The following is a 17,689-nucleotide window of genomic DNA, read 5'->3' as shown; positions in this document are numbered from 1 at the left end:
ATACTCCAAGGATACTACTGGCCGACCATCAAAGAAGACGCGAAAACACTAGTCAAGAAACGTGATAAATGCCAAAGACACGACAACATCAGCCGTGTGCCAGCAGTACCTCAAGGATCAATGGAAAGCCCGTGGCCGTTCGCCACATGGGGGATTGACATAGTTGGACCGTTTGAAACGGGAAAACACCAAGTGAAATTCCTGATTGTCGCAATAGAGCACTTCACAAAATGGGTAGAGGTAGCGCCTGTCGCAACCATCACTGCAGCCAAAGTAGAGGAATTCTTCAAGAACGAAGTAATATGCCGATTCGGCATACCCCACACTGTAATAGCAGACAACGGCAAACAATTCAATTGCAAGCGGTTCAAGGCATTTTGCAAAGGACTGATGATCAATTTGAAATTTACTTCGGTGGCGCACCCTCAGACAAACGGAATGACAGAAGTCACCAACCGAACCATAGCACAAGGAATAAAAAAGAGACTTTCTCAGTATAAGGAGAACTGGGCAGAAGAATTATACAGCGTTCTATGGGCATACAGAACAACTCCTAGAAAAGGAACTGGCGAAACACCTTTTAGGCTCGCCTACGGTACTGAAGCGGTAATTCCAGTAGAAATTGGCATACCCAGCATCAGAGTAAACTATCTAGAAGAAGAAACTAACGAGGCTAGAACAAGGCTATGTCTAGACCTACTAGAGGAAAGAAGGGATGAAGCGGCAGCCCGAGCCGCTACATACAAGAAGCAAGCTGCAAGATACCATAACAAAAGAATGAATTCTAGAGAATTTCAAAGAGGCGATCTAGTCTTACGAAACGCGGAAGTTGGCAGAGGAAACGCAGGAGTGAAGAAAATGCAGGCTAATTGGGAAGGCCCCTATATTATCGAAGAAGCTACTGGCAAAGGCGCATATAGACTAAAGACAATAACTGGATCCATGGTACCCAGATATTTGAATATAGAGCACCTGAGAAAGTATTATCAATAGATTAATTCATGGCATGTACTTATTTCCATTTTTGAAATAAAAAGGCGATTTGGCGATAAGAAGTAAAATTTTATAGGCTCGCTCGAGACCTAATAAATACAATTTAACAAGAGTCGTTTGAATCTTAGTTAAAAAATAATTTAGACTCGTCCGAGTCAAATAAATAAAAGGATCCATTCGGACCTACAAATAAATTACACCAGCAGAAGTTTAGATTAACTTCTCAAAATAACAAACGAGTTTAGATTTACTCTACAACTAAAGAAAAGCAATGGTCAAAAGATCATTATATTCACAGAAGCAAAATTACAAAGGATCCGCCCACGATCCAATACAAAAAAAAAAGGCGAAAGCAAAAAATACTAAAAAACAAAAAATACAAAAAGGAGAAAATAAAAACTAAGCCTTATTCAAAGCGTCTTGCTTCTGCTTATCAAGCTTCGCCTTCACCTCCTTCGCCAAAGAAGCAGGATCCAACTGATTGACTCCAGAAAGATCGACGCCAGGATTCTGCTCCCGCAGCTTTGCCCCGATCGCCAACCGGTATTGAGTCATGACTTGGGAATAAAAGCTCCCAGAGTCACCCAATCGCCGGCGGAGACGCCCCTCTTCTTTCTTCAGATCATCCCTCTCCTTAGTGAGAGCACCTGAAGAAGACTGTAGAGACTCGACTTCCTCGGACAAAGTTCGAATCCGAGCCTCTAAAGCGGAAATCTCCCGAGTCTTGGTAGATACGGAGGACCTCAGCTGTTGGATCAGACCAGTCGCCTCGCCAGCCTCCTCCTCCATCTTTTGTTTCTCGGAGAGCCAGGATTCGGAATCTCTCTGGAGCTTCTTCAATTGATCCACCGCATCCCTTCGGCGGCGCTCCAAAACAGCGATGGACTGGACCACCTGCGAAAGAAAACAACAAATAAGAAAAACAAAAGGAAAAAGGAGAAGCAAATCATAATATAAAAAAGAGAAGCATACCGAAAAACCGCCGAGACAGGCGAACTCAGCCAAATTATCGCCATGTTCGCGATCAATGGACTCAATGTCCTCTTTTATCATAATATTCTCCATGCAAGCATGAAGAATGGCGACGTTTGAAAGACGAGGCGGATTTTGCGCGTCCGCCCAAGCAGCAAACCGAGGTGCCTCCTCAATAGACACCCCAGAAGATTTCTTCTTCTTGGGACGCTTGGTAGAAGCTCCAGCCTGGTCCTCAGCAGGACGCTTCTGGCCGGCGGTAGGCAACCCCTTCAGAGAAGGACCTGACTCCTTCGAAGGAAGCAGAGGCGACTCGGAAGTCGCAGCAGGAACTTGATCGCCAGAAGCAGGATCAAGATCAGGATTCACCGAATCAGGCGTCGGATCCGGCACGGCGATTGTAGAGGGATTAGGAACGCCGCTAGTCACCTCGCCCATATCTACAGTCATATCGACATGAAAATTGTCAAGCAAATGTTCAAGAGAAGTCGACATCCTACAAAACAAAAACATAACAACAAAAGATTAGAATAATACCTTCTAAAGGAAGACCCGCCAAAAGTATTTCACGGCGACTCAAATACTGTTCTAAAAGAACGCTGTACTTGGGCTTATCAAAACGACAATCCGACAGCAAAGACAGGGCGAAGTCCTTCTCCCCATCATCCAAATCAGGTACATTAGTAAGCGAAACCTTACTAGAAGTAAAACTCCGCGAAAAAGAGGAGAAAGAAGAGTGCTGAACCAAGAAAAACTTAGGGGTCCAACCCTTCAAAGAAGAAGGAAGACTAAAAAGAGATCGATTCGGTCGACCACCAGCAAAAATAAATTCCTCACCCTTTCGGCGGGAGAAAACATAAAAATAATTAAAAAGAGCAAGCGAAGGCTCCTGCATCCGAACCCTACACGATTCCATAAAAGAACAAAGAAGGCGAATCGCGTTCGGATGCAGTTGACCCAAAGGAACACCTAAATTATGACAGACCTCTACGATTAAAGACTCTAAGGGAAACCTAAGACCCGCTAAAAGCTGTTCATGAAAAATTACTATCTTGGAAGGCGAATCGGTGCTATGATTCGCCCGATACGATTTTGCCGGCCTCAGAATAACATACGACTCGGGAAAGCTAAATTCCTCGGCATAACCAAGTATCTGCTCTCTTGACAAGGAGCTCCGGGTATATTCTAGCTCGTCACGAGCACCCTTCGCCCCCTCAGTTACTTCTGACATTTTAAAATTTTTAAAATGGGGGGGAAACACGGAATGATGATGAAATTAAAACTCTAAAAGATCAAAAGAAAGGAAAAGAAGAAGAACAAGACGAAGAACAAGAAGAACAGAAGGAATAAAATGAAAACTGAAAAACTACCAAGAAATTAAATTAGAGAAAAGGTAAAATACCTCGCAAGCAAATACGCAGGATCAAAAGAAAGATAAGGAGCAACTTGAAAACGAGGAATCTTGACAGCAGAAGAAGAAAACCCACAGAAAGCTTGAAGAAATCGAAGGTTTAAGCAGTTGCAGAGAAAGCAAAGGTTAAAGAAAAAGAAAATTGAAGAAAATGAACAATTATATAGCCTAAACCAAAGAAACTGAAAAGACGAGATCCCATAATTACAAATAAGGACCAACTAATAGCGCACGAAGACACTTGTCCTTCATCCAGTCATAACCCTCTACTGATGGACAACACGTGGCAACTCAGAATCTCACTAAAGATGAAACGTCGCCCACAAACATATGAAACGACTCGCCCGGAATACAAAACGACTCGTCCGTATAAAAGAACTCAGCTCCAAAAGAGCTAAAATCCACTAAGGCATAAATGCCAAACTACTTCAGCTCACTTGCGGGGGGGCTAATGATGGATACCGAATCCTACTGTAAGTACAATGGAGCCGAGTTGCAGGAGATCCGCTCTCAGGCGACACCGGACTCCCCCTGAAGACTGAAAGATATGAAGGAAATGCCGAATCTCTTTAGAATCGGTGACATAAAGACCGAATCCCATATGATCCGCCGAAAGCGCGTCAGGTCCGGGATTCGGGTAAACGACTAAGTATGGAAATATTGTCCTATTCGGACACAAACACTACATATGGAAAGATAAGCTCTACTTTAGGAAGATAAGACTATTTAGGAAGACGTTCCTAAATAGGACTCTTATCAGATTAAGGTAGATCCCGACAAATCAGGAGAATATCTACGATACGGCCGAATCCCTACAAAGTAGGATTCACCTGCCTAATACAACTCTACTAGGTATATTCGACTACTATAAAAGGAGTACGAGGTATGCCTAGAATCACAATTACATTCATATACTCAAAACGCTGCTCAAAGCTCTAAACTGACTTTAGCATCGGAGAGTTAATCGGACAACCACCGTCCGGTTAGCTTCTACCCTGTTTTGCAGGTTCACTCACCGGTTCAGAAGGCAGACTCCATCATTAACTTTCATATCTAAATAAATTACTCTTTGATTTTTTCAATTTTAGATCTAAAAATCTGCATGAAAAACGATTTGATGATGAAAAAAAACGATTTTCTGCACAAAAAACAGCATTTGATTATCATATGAGTATCACTGCATTATCATAATATTATCATAACACTGCAGAAAAAATGTTTTTTTTTTTAAAAAAGCTGATTATCATATGAGTATTACTATATTATCATGTTGTTATCATAACACTGCAAGAAAAAAAATGATTTTCTTGAGAAAATAATGTTTAATTATCATATCGTTATCATAATATTATCATGTCATTATCATAATATTATCATATGATACCGAGATGATAATATTTATGGTACCTAGATGATAATGTTAGATAATATCTAGGCTTAATTTCTTAAAAAACCCCCACCTTATTTTTTTTTCGTTTTATACCCCGACCTTGTAAAAACACCATTTGTACCCAATTTTGAGTTTTTATGTTTCATCTCTACCCAAAAGCATTAAATTGTACTCTTTTCATTTGAAAAAGAGTTTAAAACAATCCTTCATTTTTAACTTATATACTAATTAGTTATTAATGTTATTAATAGTACAAAAATACCATCTTCTTCAAAAAATTAAAAATAATAATAATTTTTTTTAATTTTTTTTAAAAATATTTCAGAATTTTTTTTAATTTTTTTAATTTTTGTAAAAAATATTTCCGACAAAAAATTAAAAATAATAATAAATTTTTTAATTTTTTATTATTTTATCAAATTAAAAAAATTAATTAATTATTTGGACATATTTGATTATTTTTTAAGTTTAAGGATTTATTTGTATATTTTAAAATAGAAAAAAATATGTTTTAAACTCTTTTCCAAATAAAAAAAGTACAATTTAATGCTTTTGGGCAGGGATGAAACATAAAAACCCAAAATTGGATATAAATGATGTTTTTACAAGGTCAGGTATAAACGAAAAAAAAGTACAAGGTGGGTTTTTTTTTTTAAGGAATTAAGCCTAATATCTATGATTATATTATAATAAAACAATGTCTGATTATCATGTCAGTATCACTGCATTATCATATCGTTATCATAACACTGCAATATGATAAGTAGATGATAATGAAGTATTGTAAGGTTATGATAATTGTATGATAACCTACGAAAATAAATAAATTACAGAAGTGTTTATGATAACCAGATGATAACAGAGTAAAATCATAAATATTTTAATATCCAGAGTAAAAACATAAATCTGGAAAAAACATATGAGGTATTTTCTGTAATTTTTCCGTGTTGAGGTATAAAGTGCAAATATGGAGTAAATACCTAAACTTCCCCTTTTTTTTTATTTATTAGTAAAAACATATACTCCCTCCGTCCCGTTTAAGAAGTCCCATATTCTATTTTGGGATGTTCCATTTAAAAAGTCCCATTACTATTTTTAGAATATTTTTTCATTGAATACCCCATTTCACCCTTATTTTAGTTATCTTAAAAGAGTTATATGGAAAATTCCACTATCATTAATAGGGGCAAAACATGAAAAAACATGAAAAGACAAAAATAATTAATGTTTTCTTAATCTGTGTGTAAAGTCAAATGGGACTTCTAAAGTGGGACGGAGGGAGTATCATATTTGAACAATTATAGATATTGGGCTAAAATAGTGTTGATTGTTTAAAGGCCTAATGGTAAAAAAAACTCAAACCTTTACGACTTGTTGCAATTTTATGTAAACCATTTAATTTTTGCAATAATATCCTAATTGTATTTTTTGGTTGCAATAATATCCAAATTGAGGTAAAACACGCAAATTAAACAAATTTGATTAAAATCTACAAGAATGTGAAAATATTTAGATTTTATGGATTATCTGGCCTAAAATGTGGTAAATGGTATAAATATGTTCTTAAATGTTCAGTGAAACTATATTTATATCTTTAAATTTTAATTATACAACTCGGTCCTTAAACTTATAAAAATCACTATAACTTATGCTTCCCTAACAGAAAAATAAATAGAATTAGTCTGAAGGGATGATTTGTACTGAATTTTATAAGCTAAGGACCGAATTAGAGCTTAGGAGCATAAATATTCTTTCATCAAAAATTTAAGAGTGTATTTTATATCTTCTGCCTATGATTTACCTTTATTTTTTAAAAATTAAATTTAATATATGATTTAATTCATGACAATTTTATTTTAGCAAATTAACTCAGATTGAGCTCGAACTGAATATCTCAGTCTTGTTAGGTCACCTGATCTATCTTCAACTAGAAGTGGAGAATGTGTTCACTTGGTGGGTTATCTAATAAAATTAAATTCTAGAGGGTTAAAGCAACAACTGCTTGCTGCCTTAGATTAATTTGAATAATCTAATAGTTAGTGATATTAATTAAGGATCTAACTATAAAAATAAGGCTTTACGGTAATTTTTTTTTTTTGAGTTTTTGTAAATCTAACGGATATTTAACTTTCTACATCATTGAGTTATTTCAATATTACAGAAAGAGTTCCAATCGTTAAAAAAATGTCACTAACTTATCAAATTATTTCATGGAATGTCACTTGAGGCAAATCACACTAAACTTTTTACGTTTTATCCTACGTGGCATGTCATAATTACAAAAAGGTGTATAATTCAATTTCATTTTTAATAAAACTGTATAACTCAGTACCTGTTTTGTAATTTACGATAAATTTAATGACCTTTTAAGACACCTCCCTGCAAAATAATTCGATAATTTAGTGACTATTTTTAATGATTTGAAATTTAATATTTTTTCTGTAATATTGGAATAATTAAGTGTAGGAGTTTAAATTGCTCAAAAATATTTTTTTTTTTTTGATCAGCAAGAAATTTTATAAAAAGGCTAAAACGCCACTCAGTACTGCCCCTTAAAACAGGAGGCTACAACCATCTAGCTATTACACTTGAATCTGCAGCTATACTAAGTCTACCACAAACTGCATATTTAATTCTGTTAATAACGTCTTCAACTTTCGGGCTTGCATTTTTGAACACCACTCTATTTCTTTCCTGCCAAATAAAATAGACAGCAGAACATAAAGCAATACGGCACATTTTATTCCTGACATTCCTTCCCTTAAATTTCCTGGAGAACCAACTGACTTCTCTATTCCAATCCAGAGCAGATCTATTAATACTGCAAGCATTAAGGACAGAATTCCACACATCTTTAGAGAAAGAGCAAGCAAAAAACAAGTGACTGACTGTTTCCATAGCATTGTTACAGAAAGCACAGGCAGAATTAGGGGAGACACCCCATCTAAAAAGCTTATCCTTAGTAATCAAGCCATTTTTAATAGCTAACCAGGTTATGAAACTATTTCTTGGGATGTTAGGCTGACTCCAGATAAGAGAATACCAACTTACAGTAGGCAGGACTGGATTTAAAGCCTTCCAGGTAGCATTTATAGAGAAAGAATGCTTGTCAGCTGGCTTGAAGATAATCTGATCCTCCTCATGACTAACAGATTGAAAGGTGCTCTTTATGTAATCCCAAGCATTAAGGGTGATATCATCCATCGCATCCGGAAGTTGCTCAAAAATATTTAAAATAATTTTATTAGATCAAATATATTTTTTACTCAAAGTTCGATCCTGTGTTGCATCTCTGCAGGGAGAGAGAGCGCTTGTGTCCTTTGGTGATTTCTTGGACGTTATTTGTAGTTATAGTTTTCTCTTTGAGTTGTAATAAACTTGATTTGTTTTCATTTGCATTACTTGTTTCGTGTTTGTAATTTTACCTTTGCATGATTAATTTCATTTTTGCAAGATTTTCTTTTCTTTTTCTTTAACGAAATTGCTAATAAACAATATTCTCTTTGTTACATAAAAGTAGGAAAAGTTGATACTTTTTGTATTCCATAAGACTATAAAAGTATTTAAAAGAATTGTAATATGTATTTTCTTTTTTGGAAAAACAAGTATTTTATATTTGATACTATTAGATAACAGTTTAAAGGTGTTTTAACATCCAATAAAACTTTTACATTTTCTTAAACCATTTATACATTAGTTTCCCTATATCATAAATTTCAGAATTAATTTTATTAATTTTTCTGCAATAGTTTCTAACTGTAATTGTTTTGTTACTCTAATAAAAAACTGTAATTTTTTATTATCTTATATGTATTATTGTAATAATTTTAAAACCTTTGCTAAGCGATTGTTGCCATTTGCACATTATGTGGTAGTATACATAACTACATGGATTAACTTTTGGTTTTGTGAATCAACAGTAAATAATCCTTCACTGTATATTTTAAAAATATTAGACACCCTAACTATAATTAACTATTTTATTAATTCTTACGAAAGTGTACCTTTTTAATCATTACATGGATACATATATTTTATATAGTGAGGTTAATATATATACTATAAAAATTTAAATTATAAAAAAATAATATAAATCTTTCAGGATTAATTGCAAAATGTAACTTGCCATATCGCATTTTCCTTACATTAATAATGTGTATTAAATTTTACGGACAATAAATTTTTGTTTTATTTTTCCATGACATGAAAAGTTATGCTTACCATATGGACTAATTAGACTGAAAATTGCTAAAAAACTTCTTGCTACTTATTCATTGGCTAATATTGATATAAATTAAAATATTCCGTCAAAATAAAATAACACAAAAGTTTGGTGATCCCAAAAATTAAATACTAAAAATAAACCTCTGGATCTTTCCATCATTTTTTATAATCACATTGATCTTGTATAACTAGTAAATCAGTAACAAATGAATTTTCAATCTGAAGATATACATCACTACTTATTAAAATTAAATAAATAAAATATAAATGTAGGTATATGAATATGAATTAAGGCAATTAATTTGTAAGCAATTCAAGAGAGAGAGGGGATGGGAGGTAGGGTTGAAGGGACAGAGTGAACTTCGGGTTTATTAGACAATGCAGGGAATAGGGTGGGGATAGTCGGAAGTGAGGGCACACTAAACGTAGGCAAGCCGGTTCCGAACATTGGAATCGCCGGTAACTTTCCGTCAAGCATTGATTGTAGGCTAGGAATTCCGATATCCGGCAAAGACGGTTGTGAGATTGGCAATGTTGGTAAACTAGGCATGAAAGGAATTTGCAAAATGTTGCGAGCAGCTAAACTAACATCGAGCCATGAAAATGACAAAGCAATAAGCATTAATATGAGGATGTTATTATAACGAGCCATTTCCGTTATAATTTGACTGTTTTTTTTTTATGATAGTTGCTGAAGATTGTTAATTAAAAGGTGAAATAATTAATTATTCGATGTTTAGTTTCCATAACTTGAGTCATATATATAGTCACTTGTCTCATGACATAATTAAAAAAATTGTTTGACTACCCAATTTTTTGTTAAGAGTAACAGATTAATATAGTTGTCTTTTTTGTTATTTTTAATTAATTTTATTGAAGCAATTTGAATTTTATTATGTAGTTTAAATCAACGTCGTTTTAAGTTACTAATTTCATATTCAAACTATTTGTTACGTATTTAAGGTTGAAATGACTAACTTATGGTCCCAATTTTTCTGTTTTATTAGATTGGTTAGGGATCAATGTATTGTTGAAGAATTTGTATTCTTGGAGAACTAGTTCCTGTAATATTTGAATGTGACATGATAATTTGTATGAGGCTATTATTCATATCAAGTTTGACCTGGATAAAATGTAGGTCTAAATTATTTAAAAAAATATATTTTTTGACTTTCTAAACCTAACTTAAATTTTGCAAAATTTCTAGAAATTAGTAATTTTTGAAGTCCTATGTGTAAAATTATTAAAATAGAGTGGAATTTTACGTTCATATATACACTTTCTTAAGTTAATATCAAAAAAGCATGTCAAATATATTGGAAATTCAGTTATAGTGATACTAGAATAAAGATAAAATGTTTCAAACTAGCAACTTTTTAGTCTTTTTTTAATTTTATAAAATCATCTATAATTTATTTTATATTTTTTATATTCAATTGTACCTCAAGTAGAGGTGTCAAAATGGATCATGATACGATAACATGATTCGTTTAACCCGTAAGTTTGGCGAATCCGGGTTGAGGTTTAGCGGGTTCGTGTCGAAAACGTGTCAACCCGTTTATAACACGAAATAAATGGGTCATGTCACGGGTTGACTCGCGAACCCATTTAACCCACCTAACCCATCTAATCCGTTTATAAATTTTATTATTTATAATAATATAAAATACAATAGTTTTTATTTTTAAAAATATATAATAAAATTACTAAATTAATTATATTAATACAAAAATAAATTAATTATATTAAAATTTTACAATTTGAAAATTAATTGATAAATCTGAGGTTAAAATTACATTTATATGGTCTAAAAAACTCTTAAATATTAAGTGGGCCGTATTAGGCATGTAATTGTGTTAATCGTGTTACCCGTTTATCTTAACGTGTTAATGGTATCGTGTCGTATCACTTATTTAAAATTCGTGCTGTGTTAGGGTTAAATTTTTTGACATGATTAGTTAAATTTGTTGATTCTAATCGTGTCAATAGAGTGAGTGGACACGACACGAATATGACTCGATGATAGGAGTATTTTACTCCTATTTAGAGTGTCGTTTCCGTATGCTTTTATTATGATTTGTCATGGTTTTATAGTATTCCGAGTGCCTTATTACATGTTTTAGTATTTCAGGTACTTGGGAGCTTTGCAGAAGCATTTTGGTACAAAAGATGGAAAAGTCGACGGAAAACAGGCGAAAGCCCATTTACAAGTCTGAAAAGCCGACCCTGCTGCACTAATTGGCAAATTGGAACCAGCTAGAAGCTTCAAATGAATTTGTATTCTTCATGAAAGTTAAAGTAGACATCCCAAGCTTTCCAACGGTTCAAGAATCGACTCAATCGGACATTTTTACACCAAGTTATGAAGTTTCGAAGATCGCGGTTCTGCAGAGCAAAGGGTGTCTCGAACCAAGACACCAAAGTGTGATATGTGTCTCGATTCGAGACAAATGTGTCTGGAGGCAGATTATAGTGTCTCGAACCGAGACACTCCTCCATTCTAAGTGTCTTGGTTCGAGCTTAGGCTTGAAAAAAGGGGGATTTCTGATTTCAAACACAACAAGGCTTGATTCTCTTTGCCATTTTGGGCCCAACACATTTGTAGTTGATGTTTTCCTTTCCTCTTTTGTGGGTACTATAAAAACAACATTATCTCCAAATTAGGTAGAAGATTGATAGACAACATTTTACATCATTTAGTTCTCTTTGTAGTTGTCTCTTTTAGTTAGGAGTAGAATAGTTTTAGGGTTTTGTGCCTCCATCTTTTCCACCATTGTTGTGGTGTTGGAGCTTTATGATTTGTGTTGAACAAGAGTTATCTATTAATACAAGTCTTTATTGTTGATTCAATTCTTCCAAGTAAGTATTTATTCAATATGATTTTCATTTGCTTAGTAGTTATTAGTGATGTTTAGCATGTTTGGCTAAACCCCCATGTTTGGGGGTTGATATGAACTCTTAAATGTTGCTTTGAATGGATTTGTATGTATGGCTTGAATAACATGTTTTAATCATTGTTCTTAATGCTTGTTTTAGATTGATCTCCTAAAGCATGATTAGTGTTTGTTTAATGCATTGAGAGATGGTTAAATAGATAGACATATGTGATTAGAAGTCTAAGTCATAACACCGTGAGAGCGGGTTAGGGATTAGGTAGCCGTTGAGTTGGATTAATCATTGCTTGTTGTTTAATTGATTAGGTTTAGTATCACGAGAGTGAGTTAAGCTTTAATTGGTTGCTCGATAGGTGGTTTTGTTGTTCTTTGAGGCTCGAGAGAGCGGGAACGATGCTTTAGAAACAACTCGGTTCTTGTTGAATGCCATGATGTTCATTTCCGTTTGTTGCAATGTTAATTAGCTAGTATCAACCCTCAAACACTTTAATCTTATTGTCTTCAATCCTCTTATCATTTAGTTGTTGATTGTTGTTTGCTTTTATAGTTGAATAGTTGATTGCTTAAGTTTAATTTCCGTAGTTGTTAATCGAAAAACCAATCACTCGTTTGCTATCCGAATTGGAGTTCAAAATCATATTTCATTCTCATTAAACCTCTCATCCCTGTGGGTTCGACAACCCGGACTTATAGTCCACTCTATTACAAGTTGGTGAGTAAAATCCCCAACAAGTTTTTGGCGCCGTTGCCGGGGATGAGGTTGTGTTTAATTGATTGAAAGTATTTTGAAATTCGGTCGAGTTAGCCTTATTTTCTGTTTTTACTTTTCTTTTGTTAGTTTGTGTTTTCGTGAATTACGCTTGGTGTTCTTGTTTGTAGTTGTGCAGGAAATTTGTGTTGTGTTGGTTTATCTTCAATATTATTTTTTTATGGTGAATATATTTGGGCAAGAGTAATGGCTTGGAATCTAAATTGTGAGATTTGTGGGGATTTTAGTCATACCGGAGCCGAGTGTCCTACACTCTATTCAAATTGGAATGACCATGTCAATTATGTTGGTGATCAATGGCAAGCTAATGACCCTTATTCCGACATGTATGATCCGAGGTGGCACAACACTCCGAACTATGGTTGGAGCAACAATTGGGAGAACTTCAATGAAAACTTGAACTTCGACTCAAGCTATCACCCACATCAAAATCAATGGGACCTCAATTCCAATTTTGGCAATGAAGCACAACAATCACATGGTTTTCAACAAGATGAAATGTTTGATGAATCTAGCAAAATCGACAAGATCATGGAGTTGTTAGATAGAATGGAGGTACATCATGAAATTCAATCTACACATCTTCATAACCTAGAGATACAAGTTGGTCGGTTAGCTAGTGATTTGAAAGAGACAAACCAAGAAGGATTACTAGCCGAAATTGAAGCTACTCCAACTGATAGGAGTGGAATACTCCTATCGGTTCGAGTCTTTTTAGCATCGCTTCGAACGTTTTATATGCGTTTTTAAAGCAATTGTATGCCTTATTACGTGTGCGTGCAATTTCAGGTAATCGGAGCGATTATGAAGGTTTTTGATCAATAAAGGGCGAAGTATCAAAGAAATCTAGAAGACGGAAGCTAGGACGCAAGATTGAAAGAGACCCAAGGTTTACTAAGGTCTCTATCGAGACAAAGGTTTTCAAATCGAGAAGCCTCTTTTTATGCAGGTCTCGATCGAGAAGGCCCCTGTTCTAAGCTTCTCGATCGAGACCAAGGTCTCCAAGAGAAGCCGAGAGCTACCTAAAAATAGGGTCTCGATCGAGAAGCATCCTTACAAAGGCTTCTCGATCGAGACATGAAGGAAACCTGGAGAAGAAAATCTTTGTGGGTCAGTGTGCTAGTGGGCCCATTTTCCCCTTTTGGTCAAACCTTTGTACTAGTAGATTTGTCATTTAGCCTCTTTTGGCTTGGCTATATAAGGCCTTTTATGTTTTTAGGGTAAAACATACTACACCTTTTTAGCTCAATCCAAATATAGTACTTTTTATTTCCTTTTGTAGATCTACAATTGTTCTTATTGTTCTTATGAAGTAATTTCCAGATTTTAGTTTCCTTTATGATTTTTATTCTTCTACAAGTCTTATTATTATTTCAAGCTTCATTATCTAGTGAATACTATTATTTACACACAAGCTCTACTTAAGGTAATTGTCTTTTACTCATTATGAATAGCAATAGATGTTTAATGTTTGTTGATAAATTAGTAATTTCTGTTATCCTCACCATGGTTGGCTAAACCCCATGTTTGGGGGTTAATTTGAATCTTAGTTGTGTATGATTGGGTTAGGGTTTTGGGGTTGTGTTGATTGTTCTAATTAAGGAGCCTAAAGCTTGCTTAGATTAGCTACCTAAGTATTGTTCTTAAATTAATTCTCACCTTGAGAGAGGGTTTATTAGTTGGATTTGATTAATTAGAGACTTAATTAGTAACACCATGAGAGTGGGTTAGTAATTAGGTGGCCTATGAGTTGTGATTTATTTGTTAATTGCCTCTAATTGCGTTTAGTGCTACGAGAGTAGGTTAAGCTCGATTAGTCGTGGTTTTGTAGCTCTTAGAGGCTCGAGAGAGCGGGAGTTGCGATCTTAGAACGCTCGGCCCTCGTTTAGAACCCTAAACCCGATACCCTTGATTACATGACCTAGGAGGATTATTAGCTCCCAAACCTCTTTATCACTTGAATTCCGTTAATTATTATAGTGTTTACTCGTTCCTTTAAATTAGTAATTTGTTAATTCCTAAATTAGCATAAGTTTTTAGTAGTTGGTTGATTGGTTCATTAAGAAAAACACTTACTCTCTTGCTAAACGAATTGAATCGCAACTAAGTTCATTCTCATCGATAATCACTCTTGAATTCACTCCTTGTGGGATCGATAACTCGGACTTAGGTCCACTCTATTACAAGTTGGGGCTTTTTCTCAACAAGTTTTTACACAACATGCTATGGCCATAGAGTTGAAAGATGATGATGCTTTAGTAGAACATCCTCCCACAAAGGTTCACATAGAGATTGAAAGAGAAAAGTGTGAGGATGTTGAACTTGAAGCTCCAATTTCCAAGCCACTTACTTGTCCCAAGAGCGTAAATGATGAAAGTGAGGAGAAATTTGGTATTACGGTACTCTACGAGGAATTCAACAAATCCTTTGATTATAAAGATCCATTCTTGGAGGGGTTTGATTCCGAGTATGACGGAAAGAATATCAAATATATGAAGATGCTTCATACTCCTCATGTTCTTTGTTATAGAGTACAAGCATACTCTATATTATTGGAGTTGTATTTGAAGGAGCCAACAAGGAAAAAGAGGGAGAAGATGCTACCAAGACGGCTTCCACATGTTAGGTTGTATTTTTAACAACCTTACGAGAAGAGTCTAGCTTTGGACTCCAACTAAAGCGCACTCGGGAGGCAATCCCGAGAGGTTCGATTTCTTTTCATGTCATTTATCTTTTGTTATTTATTTTTAGTATTTCATTTAGGTTATTTTGCGTTGATTGAAAAAGATTTGATTCTCTAACCCAAACTCATGCAATTTTCATATATGTTTTATTTCTTAGCATTGAGGGCATTGCTTAGAAATAGTGTGAGGAGGGTTGGAAAATTGAATCTCGTTTGTGTTTAGATTGTTTTAGGTTGTTTTTATGTGTTTATGCTTTTATGTCGTTTTTTTTTGTTGTGTTGTGTCGCCTCAAACCAAAAATTCGAGTTCCAAGCTTGTTGAATGCTTTTGTACGAATTTTGGTTTGATGGATTTTTATTGGAGTAGAATGCCTTGTTAGGTAGTTTTTGTTGTCTCCCTTTGATCACTAAATCTTTGGCTTGTAGTGTGATAAACATGATTAGTGATTTTAGCGTTTTTGAAGTTTTGCCAACAAATGTACTCCCCGGTTAATGAAAATGTTGAATGTTTGCATCTTTTGTCAACAATTAATAGTGTATGCTTGCCTAATGAAAGTCAATTTGTGTGACTTGTTTTGATGATATTAGGGTGCTACCATTTGTTAAATTTTGACAAACTCTAGCACGATTGTTGAACATGAGGCGGATGCATGATATGTGTTTCAATTCGGCAAATTTGTGTTAAATTCAAAAAAACAAAATGGACATAATTGGCATGATTTCATAGGAATTAAGTAACTATATGCATGACACTTCTTTGATTAATATATTCGAGCCTATTGTTTTTGTGTATAAGTGTCGGAATTTCTAGAACTTGCTCGATGTCCGTTTGAGATTATATTGTTGAGTGTTGACAACTTAGATGACTATGGCATTAGGATCACACAATTCAAAAGACAACTTAAAAGCCTACCCCGTTTCCATTAGTTAGCACAATTTTGAGCCTAAACCTTTTCTTGACTAACCACACAACTACACACTTAACCTTTCAACAATTTACCTCTTTAAACACCCGGATTTAACTTGAAAAACTTAAAATTAAGAAAAATATGATACTAGCTCGATGTATTAGAAAGAAAAGTGAACAAGTGACAAAAATATAAGTTAATGCCTTGAAGAAAAAAAAAGAAAAACAAAAGAAAGAAAGAATAAAGAAAGTTGAGAAATAGAAAAAGAAAATGAAAATAAAAAAAAAGGGAGAAAAAGGAAGATAAAGGCATATGGAAAAAGGAAGTAGTTCACTTATAAAAAGTTCAGAGTTTAGATCATTGTTAGTGATTGAAGCATTTTTGTTGTTCAAGTTAAATTTTAGCCAAGTATCTAAATTTCCTACCCAAACCCTTAACCAAGTTACAACCTTTCAAAAGTCCCTATGATGAGTAGTCAATTACCGAACTAAGTAGTGGAGAGCGGACTAAGAGCAAGCCTATGGTGGATTTCCGCATGTTTCTGTGCTTAATTTGCATACCCGAAACACTTGAGCGTTAGAGTGAAACCTTGTGAGAAAATGGTTGCTTAATGCCTATGATTGATATGCCATGCTTGCCATGTTTTGAGTTAATTCACATGTCCCGCCTATGCTTGTAATGCATGATTGTTTTGAGTAGCGCTTCATTGACACGGTTGTAGCCTCAATATCATAGGAACACGTCGCTATAATTGAATACATCATTTGTTTGCATGCCTTTTAGTTATTGGCATTGGATGTTTTGCCTTCACGTTTTCATCGGTCGGGAGTATGGTTGTGACATTTGTTCAATTCGTTAAGGTCGCTAATCTTGTAGCTTTAGTAAGATTCATTTCTTGCTTGGGGACAAGCAAGGATTTAGTGTGAGGAGGTTTGATAGGAGTATTTTACTCCTATTTAGAGTGTCGTTTCCGTATGCTTTTATTATGATTTGTCATGGTTTTATAGTATTCCGAGTGCCTTATTACATGTTTTAGTATTTCAGGTACTTGGGAGATTTGCAGAAGCATTTTGGTACAAAAGATGGAAAAGTCGACGGAAAACAGGCGAAAGCCCATTTACAAGTCTGAAAAGCCGACCCTGCTGCACTAATTGGCAAATTGGAACCCGCTAGAAGCTTCAAATGAATTTGTATTCTTCATGAAAGTTAAAGTAGACATCCCAAGCTTTCCAACGGTTCAAGAATCGACTCAATCGGACATTTTTACACCAAGTTATGAAGTTTCGAAGATCGCGGTTCTGCAGAGCAAAGGGTGTCTCGAACCAAGACACCAAAGTGTGATATGTGTCTCGATTCGAGACAAATGTGTCTGGAGGCAGATTATAGTGTCTCGAACCGAGACACTCCTCCATTCTAAGTGTCTTGGTTCGAGCTTAGGCTTGAAA

At 34.8% G+C, this 17,689-nt stretch overlaps 3 protein-coding genes across 3 annotated transcripts; all 3 read right to left on the bottom strand.

Annotated features, from left to right (window-relative positions):
• Positions 1-1,322: 1,322 nt before the first annotated feature.
• Positions 1,323-3,502, bottom strand: LOC126661492 (uncharacterized). The gene is made up of 2 exons (XM_050355345.2): positions 1,966-3,502; positions 1,323-1,887 (listed from the first exon to the last, which is right to left on the bottom strand). The coding sequence occupies exons 1-2, from the start codon at positions 2,476-2,478 to the stop codon at positions 1,393-1,395; spliced, it is 1,008 nt and encodes a 335-aa protein (XP_050211302.2). The 5' UTR covers positions 2,479-3,502; the 3' UTR covers positions 1,323-1,392.
• Positions 3,503-7,331: 3,829 nt separating this feature from the next.
• Positions 7,332-7,970, bottom strand: LOC126661491 (uncharacterized). The gene is made up of 2 exons (XM_050355344.1): positions 7,554-7,970; positions 7,332-7,460 (listed from the first exon to the last, which is right to left on the bottom strand). Exons 1-2 carry the CDS (start codon positions 7,968-7,970, stop codon positions 7,332-7,334), a joined length of 546 nt encoding a protein of 181 aa, XP_050211301.1.
• A 1,333-nt stretch (positions 7,971-9,303) lies between these two features.
• LOC126661490 (protein PELPK2-like) lies at positions 9,304-9,642 on the bottom strand. The gene has a single exon (XM_050355343.1). The coding sequence runs from the start codon at positions 9,640-9,642 to the stop codon at positions 9,304-9,306; it is 339 nt and encodes a 112-aa protein (XP_050211300.1).
• Positions 9,643-17,689: the final 8,047 nt, after the last annotated feature.

The sequence above is a fragment of the Mercurialis annua genome, linkage group LG8 (genome assembly GCF_937616625.2).
Source record: "Mercurialis annua linkage group LG8, ddMerAnnu1.2, whole genome shotgun sequence".
In the NCBI taxonomy this organism is placed as follows: domain Eukaryota; kingdom Viridiplantae; phylum Streptophyta; class Magnoliopsida; order Malpighiales; family Euphorbiaceae; genus Mercurialis; species Mercurialis annua.
Note: the sequence above shows the minus strand (reverse complement) of the source record. Positions and strands in the feature narration are given on the sequence as shown.

What these genes read in the sequence shown, in the direction of transcription:
- LOC126661492 (XM_050355345.2), bottom strand. Translation starts at nt 2,478, where the DNA reads ATGTTTTTGTTTTGTAGGATGTCGACTTCTCTTGAACATTTGCTTGAC. An exon ending in CCTGTCTCGGCGGTTTTTCG is followed by an intron (nt 1,888 to 1,965) that starts GTATGCTTCTCT and finishes TTTCTTTCGCAG; the next exon opens with GTGGTCCAGTCCATCGCTGT.
- LOC126661491 (XM_050355344.1), bottom strand. Translation starts at nt 7,970, where the DNA reads ATGGATGATATCACCCTTAATGCTTGGGATTACATAAAGAGCACCTTT. An exon ending in CTCTGGATTGGAATAGAGAA is followed by an intron (nt 7,461 to 7,553) that starts GTCAGTTGGTTC and finishes TTTATTTGGCAG; the next exon opens with GAAAGAAATAGAGTGGTGTT.
- LOC126661490 (XM_050355343.1), bottom strand. Translation starts at nt 9,642, where the DNA reads ATGGCTCGTTATAATAACATCCTCATATTAATGCTTATTGCTTTGTCA.